The sequence below is a fragment of the Etheostoma cragini genome, chromosome 9 (assembly GCF_013103735.1).
Source record: "Etheostoma cragini isolate CJK2018 chromosome 9, CSU_Ecrag_1.0, whole genome shotgun sequence".
NCBI lineage: Eukaryota > Metazoa > Chordata > Actinopteri > Perciformes > Percidae > Etheostoma > Etheostoma cragini.
The window spans coordinates 26113414-26123131 of NC_048415.1; the positions used below are offsets into that span (position 1 = coordinate 26113414).

Here is a 9718-nt window from a genome sequence, read left to right on the forward strand (position 1 = left end):
AGATGCACTGGTGGGTGAGAATTGAGACCTCGTATTCAAACCCAGCAGAAACAAGAAGCCAGTGAAGTGAGTGGAGAATGGGTGTGATGTGGTCGTACTTTCGCACTCTCATCAGGATCCTTGCAGCACTATTCTGAACATACTGTAGGAAAATGAGAAAACAGCAACAAAATGGCCCAAAACTGCATATCGCCCCTTTAAACAGTGACCTCTTTTTTTCGTTTCAGAGTGCTGGTATCAAAACAGGCCAAACTGGATGCTACTTTATCTGATCTGTCCTCAGCATTGCACCTGGCTGTCCACGGTGGTAGTGTGCCCATAGTGCAGACGTTGCTGAAAAAGGGATTAGACCCAGACATAACTGGACCTAAAGGCCAAACCCCTTTGCACCTGGCAGCTCAATGCAACAGGCCAGAACTTGTTGATGTGTTGCTAAGAGCTGGAGCACAGGTAATTGTTAAACCAGTTGATCGTTAGTGTCCATTTTGTAGATGTGGGTTTGTGTTGTGGAGACTGAGAGTTTGTGTAATTTCTTTAGGTAAATGCGTTAACCCAGGATGGGCTGACCCCTCTGCATTTAGCCAGTACACAGGGCCATGCAGACTCAGTGACCCGGCTTCTTCAAGGCAAGGCAGACCCAGGAGTCAAAGACAAGCTGGGGAGGACAGCCTTGCACTGGGCAGCCTGCTCCAAGGGAGAAAGCTGTGTGGTGGACCTGCTGCTGTCGGCCAAAGCCAACCCAAACACCCCTGACAAGGAGAAAAAAACTGCCCTTCACCTAGCTGCTGTGGAGGGGAAAGTAAGTGCTGTGACCTCACTGTTGTCCCACAAGGCAAAGGGAAGGGCTAAAGACATGGACGGCTCCACACCTCTCCATTACGCAGCAGCTGAGGGGCACGCCGGCGTGGTTTCAGCTCTTCTACAGTCACTCAACAACAGAGGGACAGAGGAGACGAATACATGGAGGAAAACGGCACTTCATGCTGCAGCTGAGAGGGGCCACGATGGGGTGACGGTGCTGCTCCTGGAGGCTGGGGCAAAGATCAACAGCACAGATCACAGTAAAGACACTCCTCTGCACTGTGCTGCACGAGGTGGACACCAGGAGGTGGTGAAGAGGCTTGTAAACTGGGGCCAAGCTGGGCAGGCGGGGCGGCAGAAGAAGGTGAATCTGCAGGCGGCCAACAATGTGGGGAAGACGCCGCTGCAGGTGGCAAAGAGTGGAGACACACCAGAACATGAGAGCATTGCAAATTTACTCAGTAGAAAGATGTTTCTTATCAAATAAAGGGAGAGGAGTTCAGAGAGCATATAACAGGAACTGTAAATTAGAAAGTCAGCCTAACAGCCTTTTTTATCTATTCATCTTTTATCTCAAAATGTCATATCCTGTGAAAGGTCTTGAGGACATGCATTTTGCAAAACATAGCGATAGAAACAAAAAATAATATAGAAATAGAATCATGCAATACTATTTTTCTTGTGTGGATGTTAGAATAGACTGCAAAAGTCTCTTTTATTGTTGGTAATGAAGCAAATATGTGGTAATGAAATCCATCCATCCATCCATCCATCCATCCATCCATCCATCTTTGTCTGCTCATCCGGTTTAGAGTCGCAGGGAAGCAGCTCCAGCAGGGGACCCCAAACTTCCCTTTCCCAAGCCACATTAACCAGCTCCGACTGGGGGATGCTGAGGCGTTCCCAGGCCAGGGTGGAGACATAATCCCTCCACCTAGTCCTGGGTCTTCCCCGAGGCCTCCTCCCAGCTGGACATGCGAAAACCTTCTGGCTCAGCTCTCTTTTCGTCACAACGGTGCAATCAATTAAATGTAAATCCCTCTTTTCAAATAAAATCCCAATTAAGAGCTCAATGGAAGTAGAGTTTTCTCTTTGAGTCAGTATGTGTAGACTAGACACGTGATGGCCACTTTCATTAAAAGCGTATCTTATGCAATCTTATGTGAGGGCACAGTGAAAATGGGAAATGCCATTCGGAGCACCTGGAGGAGGCAGAGAAATATAATTGTTTTTCACAGATTATCTATCTCATGTAGTCCTGTCAGGATATAGCGACCGTTTCAGCAAATGTGACAATTTTTTTCCAATACAAGTGAAATACTGAGCCTTTACCCTTATGCTCGGCCCATTGGTCGGGTCGGTTGTGATGTTCAGTGCTGTGTTTTCTATCTTAATTGTCGTTGAAACGAGATTTTGCAGTGGTTGCTATGTGTCCTTGCAGTTGGTTAGAATAAAAAAATATTCTGTTAAAGACGTAGGCTATTATTGTATATTTCATATACCCTTTATCTACAAAAGATCAGCAGAGGTGTAAGTTGGCTGGATGATTATAAACTCATGAAAATAACTGCAAGTGATTCACATCTGCCTCAGGATGTGTTTCTTGAAAAAAAAGACCAACATGGCAAGCGGCTGACAGCAAAACCAAAACCACTGGAGACCCTTTTTTTTTTTTTTTTTCATAGTTTTGTGTTTCCTCACGTAGGGGCATTTGCCGTTTGGGGTATTTTTCATCCATCCACATCACTTTTTCATTTGGTTTCTGTTGTGACTCTTGCATCAGATTCTTGCAACACATTCTCACAATAACCAATTGACACATTTTCACTTCAACATGGCCTGGTTCATAAAAAGATATTATATAAAACATATTTTGAGCAAATGCAAGGAATATTGAGCTAGCTGAACAGAGAGCACATAAGCATCTCAGAACATTAATGCAAAAAAATACAAAAATGTAATTTAAAAAACATTTCTGGATTGAAAAATAGAGTTGCAACTTCTAAATTAAGTGGACTACAGTGGACATATTATGTTTTAATCCAGATGAAGTATGTACTGATCTTACTTTTTCTCTCCTAATGCCAACACTCGGGGTGTCTGCTGAAACCAAAGTGAGTACAGATCTAATATATAGACGGATATATACAGTATATATGTAAAATTTCACTTTATGAGGTTTTTTAACATTAACATGCGTTCCCCCAGCCTGTGTTCCGACTTCCGATACAGTATTAGGGGACCACTAAGGTCTATATAAAAGAGACTTCCGATACAGCATTAGGGGACCACTAAGGTCTAAATAAAAGAGACTTCAGATACAGTATTAGGGGACCACTAAGGTCTATATGAAAGAGACTTCAGATACAGTATTAGGGACCACTAAGGTCTATATAAAAGCATAAGAAAACCGTATCTTTAATTTCATTTTCATTTTAATAATTGCTATGTAATGTTGCACATATGGGCTGCAGATTATAATATTATTCATGAACATATTATTTATAAGTCTTACAATACTTTGTTTTTACAGTCTATTGCACAGGTAAGTGCACGTGTGCTGACGTTGGCAGTTGCTCTCGCGGTTTGTTAGCATCACGTGACTGCTGCCATGGGTCACGTGACATTGTTGTGAACAAGCCGTTGTTTGCCGTAGACTCTGGAGTAGTAGTAACGTTTGAAATGGCAAGAAACGAGGAGAAACAACAAGGGAAATTGAACAGACTATGGCTTCAGAAAGAGAGAGAGGGTAAGCACAAGCAGCTAGTAGCAATAACATCCAATGTCATTTATAGTTGGCCGATAAAAACACCCTGCTGCACGGACAGCTAATGCTAGCTCTAACTGTTAGCTAGCTAACTGACAATGATGCTAACTCACAGATGAACTCCCTCTGGTTGAAATGAAAGAAGGAACTTAACTAAGGTGCTGCATGTAGGTAGTACCCCTTAGAACTAGTCATCTCATCGTTACAGTGCTACATTGCCTGCTAACGGCTAACGTTAGCATTCACCATGTTGCTCAGAGTATACAGAGCTCCTTAAAGGTCCCATGACATGGTGCTCTTTGGATGCTTTTATATAGACCTTAGTGGTCCCCTAATACTGTATCTGAAGTCTTTTATATAGACCTTAGTGGTCCCCTAATACTGTATCTGAAGTCTCTTTTATATAGACCTTAGTGGTCCCCTAATACTGTATCTGAGGTCTCTTTTATATAGACCTTAGTGGTCCCCTAATACTGTATCTGAAGTCTCTTTTATATAGACCTTAGCGGTCCCATAATACTGTATCTGAAGTCTCTTTTATATAGACCTTAGCGGTCCCATAATACTGTATCTGAAGTCTCTTTTATATAGACATTAGCGGTCCCATAATACTGTATCTGAAGTCTCTTTCTCTGTTTCCAAAAACACCCATGCTGTTTTGAGTGAGATCTGGTTTCTGAATGTCCTCTGTCTTCAGTCTCCGAGTCAGCTGTTTGAAATCTGCACGGCTTTCTACGTCACTAGATTAGATTAGATAAGATAATAGATAATACTTTATTCATCCCACAGTGGGGAAATTCCCTTATTACAACAACAGGCAGACAATGAGCAAAAGGTATTGAATGAATGTAAAGTGGCATTAAATAAAAGGTATTTTAAAGTGCGGTTGCCATAGTACAAACAAATATATTGCAGTGTAAGTAAGTAAGTGACATTAAAATTAAATTTAATATATAATTAAGTAATATAGCAAAAGTAAGTAACCATAATGTAAATGAAATTGAACTGTGACCATAAATAATATTGAAAAAGTACGTTCTTGTAAAGGAAAATAGAAATACATATAACTAGCTGAGACGAGGTGGGTAGCCGTAGCATATGCTAGCGGAAGCATGCTAGCTGGCAAAAACACAGCTACAACACACACTAGTAAAGAGAAAATTTGCATAATATGAGTGCTTTAATGTTAAAAAAAAAGTGACATTTTCATGCCAGGGGACCTTTTAAGGTTTTGTTTCACTATATCATTTACAGAGGGACGTATCAAAGATGTTCACGAGCGGAGACCCAAGCTGGTAATAAAGAATTCATAATAATAATAATAATAATAATAACACTTCACCTTAACTCAGTTTTATTTGGACTAGTTTGTTTGAGCCAACTCTTTTATTTGCAGTCTACTCTTAATTCAACTTCCTCTGTGAAAAAGTGGATCCCCGGCATCAAGAATGAAATAGAGTATTACTTGCAAGTAAGTGGATTGTTAGTAATGTGTCAGATTCTAATGACTCTTAATTCCCTGTGTAGAGTTGAATAATATCAGTATTTGTCTTTTCCCTTTCAGCAATCCCAGCTGTCTCATTACCCAGAGAGGAAGATAGCCGAGTTCCAGCTGAGCATCGAGGCTTTAGAAAAAGAGTACAAACGCTTCATTGCCAAACTACGAGTTCTGGACCCCACCTGCAAACATAAGCCATGGACTCCTCGAGCATACTGCAAACGAAGAGCAGAGGCACAGGACTCTCCAAGTATCGGTCAGTGTGGCAAAGCATGTTTTCTGATTAGCTAACAGATATATTCATCATCTTGTTTTGACTCTGTTAAAGAATATTTCATTCCAGAATGTTAGCGGAAAAAACAAGTGAAGCACATTAAAAGTTGGCTGGTGCAGATCCATGTTTGGCCTGGTTGATTAGCCCAACAGAGAGGTAGAAATACATGTATTGGTGAGAAAGGGGGGAGGGGACATGCGGGAAATTGTCAGAGGTCGGACTCAAACCCTGGACCTCTGTGTCGAGGTATAAGCCTCAAAGTATATATAATATGTAGTACGTCTAACTTTTAGTACTCTTAATAACCAGTCAGCCTGCACAATATAGTGTTTCTTTATCGCCATAGCGATATCAATTTTGTGCAATAATGTTTACCATATATATATATATATATATATATATATATATATATATATATATATATATATATATATATATATATATATATATATATATATCGCTCTATGTATAAGTCATGCAGGGATTTGTAAAATGGTTATTTAATAAGCATTTTGTTGCATTTCAGCAGTATACTAAAAGCAGCAAAGAGGCAGTACTGTGTACACATTACCACTGTTATTGTGGTATTTGTTGCATATTTTCCTCACATTGTGCAGCCCTACTGATAATGCTGATAATTCCCTCTTTCACCAACCACGCCTCCTGTCTTCTTTGTCATATATTTAAAACCGTATATTTAGTCAATTATACACATTACATAACTCAATGATACTGTATCAAGTCTTGTACATTCTATTCCATATCCCCTTGGAGATGCATTTTGCCTCCAGATACTTTTGAACACTGCTGCTTTAGAGTGCTGCTCACTCTCTGACAGACAAAAATCGGTATAATCCTAATATGCTATAACTAGTCTAATACACTTTGTTTCTGATTAAATTTCATTTTGGGTGAACTATTCCTTTAAGACACCAGGAGCTCACCTTCATGCCTCGATCTATCTTCACTTTCATTTACAGTTAAGAACCCTCGGCCCCGTGAGTCATATGATGGTAGCAGTCAGTTGAGTGGAGGTGAGAGTGACTTGGCCCGCAGTAGGACAGGATGTCACAAAACCTCAGCCCCTGAGAGACGTTCAGCGACCAGGTGTCCCACCCCTGTCCCCAACAAGCCAAACTCCGAAACCTCAGAGGCCGTCTGTGCTGACCAGGACCAGCCCCTTTCCTTTGACCATACAAGGCTGGCGGTGAGCACTGCTGCGTTCAGAGGACCATCAGTTCAGCGAGGCTCCTCTCAAACACAGAGCCTAGCCAGAGTGCTGCAGTCTGGCCTGCCAAACCTCGTTAACGCTTCATTAAGGCAAACATATTCAACCCAGAGCAGAGACGCACAGAACGATAGCGGTCCAACCATGGCATCTGTTGTTGGACAGAAAAGTGCCGTCCGAGACTGCATGTCAGCCTGTGAAGCAGCAGAAAGGATACCTGGGAAATCCTCCATCACTGGGACAACACAAGAGAGGACGGGTCATGTACTGGGACTAGATTGTTACTCTTCTTCTGATGAGGAGTACGACATGTAACGTTTTTTGATCAAGACATTTTACAATGAAGACTTTTATGGAACATTTTGAGTGCTCTGCTCATTCAAAGGCTTCCTTTGGTGGCTCATACGCACAAAAACAAATATGTTGTGATTAGGTTTTAGCTGAATTGAACTGAGCTGAATTGAAAATGACTATGACTGCATCACGCCGATACCTCGACATGTCATTGGTATACATAAAATCTGAATATTAAAGCCCCGCTCACAGCACCTGCTGCGTAAGGGAAAAGGTATGTTTGCATTTCGTGTAATGTCATTCATTTCAGCATGAGACATTCTCTGTAATTGTCAAGTAGTACTGAATATAGGTTATCAGTCATGACCACAAGCATCTCCATTATGCAACAGAAAGCAATGAGGCTTTGAGAAACCGACGTAATAGACAGATACCTGCTGACTCAGTGATTCATTTTAGTCTCATTGCCTGATTCTACTGACTGGAGAAGCAGTACTGAACACGACCTGGTTAGACCCCCACCACGCCACCCTCCCACTATAACCCACTCTGCAGATGCTGCGAGGACCGCATGACACTTCTGGGAAACAGGCACAGCAGCTGAGAGAGTGCAGACACCCTGCACAGTTTATGGTTTAGTTTGACGTGGTTACCCTTTTAGTTAGAGCTCTGAATGCACACTGCATGGCGGGTTTCCCTTTGTCTCTGCAGGGGTATGGAGAGAAGGAAATGAAAGGACCGTGGACAAGGCAGAGGCCTCCAAGCTTCCCGTGCATGTACCAAAATACACACAAAACAAAGACTAAGTTAGACACAACAGGACATCAGACTAGCTTAGCTTTGCAATTGATGTAACTCATAACAAAGCAGTTAACAAAGTGTTATTATAGGCCCCCTGCTCTGCACTGCAACAAGGCCTGCACGAGTAATCGTTATAAAATCACGTTCTTAATTCACCTTATTCACGATTTAATTTTTAAATAACTTTGATTTTTTTTTTTTTTTTTTTAAATGACTTTGATTCGAATTTAATTTTACGAGCCGACTGCATCAGAAACGCTACTGCTTTCTTCTGTGAGTTTTAAACATAGACTGTATACTATAAAATAGGTTATAAAGCGCAGCAATGCCCCCCCGCCCTTCTCTTCATTGAGGCCTATATGGTTACAGGCTTGTGGTGTTGCGCTATGTGGTATAGGTGCCCCGAAAAAAAATTATGTTTGGTACTACCAATTAGTTTTTTATCATGTTTCAAGTGTGGAATAAGCATTACACTTTGTGAGGAAAAAATCGTAGCAGAGATAACAATTCTAAGCTAAAAAATTGTGATTCATATTTTCCCCCCGAATCGTGCAGGCCTAACTGCAGGGCTACTAATTTCTGGCAATGAAATTTTGAAGTCAATGAGTCAAAAAGATTTCTGAAAAATCACCAAAGCCACCATTAACGGTAGAAACCACAACGAAGGAGCAGTGTGATTGTTCTGCATCCTAAGTAACAAACTTATAAAGTGGCAGAAAGACCACAATGGTATTAACTCTTCACCGAGCAGAGAGGAAAGGGCTGTGTGCGTAACTTTCCCGTAAGTTCATATCTGAGGTATTGCCTGGGGTTAATTCTCACCCTCAGTGAAGTATCGCTGTCTCTCGCTACCAGCTTCTCACATGCAGGAAAGCCAATGCAGAGGCATATGGCCTTTTCATGTGGCAGCAGCATCTTCCCACCTGTAATACGCTTTGTGCTACTGAAACTGCTGCATCACTGTTTACGTACACACTGTCTCATCAAGACTGATACAGTCATACGACGTTAATAAAAATAATGCATTTATTAAACACGTTGAATACCAAAGATAAATATTCAGGACATGGTTTAGATGCCCTGTGAGAAAAAGGAATCCCCACCTATGTTAAAAGTGTTAGTGTTGCGCTAAGGAACAGAAAGACTCAATCGCATGCCTCACAAAAACCAAAAGGGATTTATTGGAGCTGAGAGGGGAAACGGGCAAGCAGACGCCAGGGATAGGGATGCAGAGACGGGGAAGCTTGGGGAGTCTCGAGGGGGAGGATACTCAGGGGAAGCGTGGGAGAGCCAGGAGCGAAGAGCAGAGGGGAAGACACTGGAGCTGGGAGCTGAGACGGAGACAGAGACATGCAGAAGCAGGGTGCCGCGGGAGGGGGACCGAGAGGAGAGGCCGGCTGGCCGGAGACGGGTAACAGGACTGGAGGTAATGAGTCCTACTGCACCTTTAACACAATATAGTATCTGGTTTTTTAATATTTAGTGATGGCAAATGTCTTTTTGTTGTGTTTCCTTTAAGCAAAATAAAAGACAAGGAAAAGCCAGTGTTACATACAGTGGTGTGAAAAAGTGTTTGCCCCCTTCCTCATTTCCTGTTCCTTTGCATGTTTGTCACACTTAACTGTTTCGGAACATCAAACCAATTTAAACAATAGTCAAGGACAACACAAGTAAACACTAAATGCAATTTGTAAATGAAGGTGTTTATTATTAAAGGTGAAAAAAAATCCAAACCATCATGGCCCTGTGTGAAAAAGTGATTGCCCCCCTTGTTAAAACATACTATAACTGTGGTTGTCCACACCTGAGTTCAATTTCTCTAGCCACACCCAGGCCTGATTATTGCCACACCTGTTCACAATCAAGGCATCACTTAAATAGGAGCTGCTTGACACAGTAAGGTCCACCAGAAGATCCATAAAAGGTACACATCATGCCGAGACCCAAAGAAATTCAGGAACAATTGAGAAAGAAAGCAATTGAGATCTATCGGTCTGGAAAGGGTTATAAAGCCATTTCCAAAGCTTTGGGAATCCAGCGAACCACAGTGAGAGC

The 9718-nt window shown here is 41.8% G+C and overlaps 2 protein-coding genes across 2 annotated transcripts in view; both read left to right on the forward strand.

Annotated features, from left to right (window-relative positions):
- The window catches only part of caiap (CARD- and ANK-containing Inflammasome Adaptor Protein), a 4925-nt gene extending 3367 nt beyond the window's left edge, over positions 1-1558 (forward strand). The window contains exons 3-4 of the mRNA XM_034880643.1: positions 228-450; positions 539-1558. Of these exons, the coding sequence (XP_034736534.1) occupies positions 228-450; positions 539-1288 (973 nt within the window). The 3' untranslated portion in view covers positions 1289-1558. The remainder of the gene's footprint in view (positions 1-227; positions 451-538) is intronic.
- A 1814-nt stretch (positions 1559-3372) lies between these two features.
- On the forward strand, positions 3373-7139 carry si:dkey-86e18.1 (uncharacterized protein LOC557342 homolog). Its single transcript, XM_034880612.1, has 5 exons — positions 3373-3550; positions 4823-4863; positions 4965-5039; positions 5133-5322; positions 6321-7139. Exons 1-5 carry the CDS (start codon positions 3484-3486, stop codon positions 6881-6883), a joined length of 936 nt encoding a protein of 311 aa, XP_034736503.1. The 5' UTR covers positions 3373-3483; the 3' UTR covers positions 6884-7139.
- The last annotated feature ends 2579 nt before the right edge of the window (positions 7140-9718 follow it).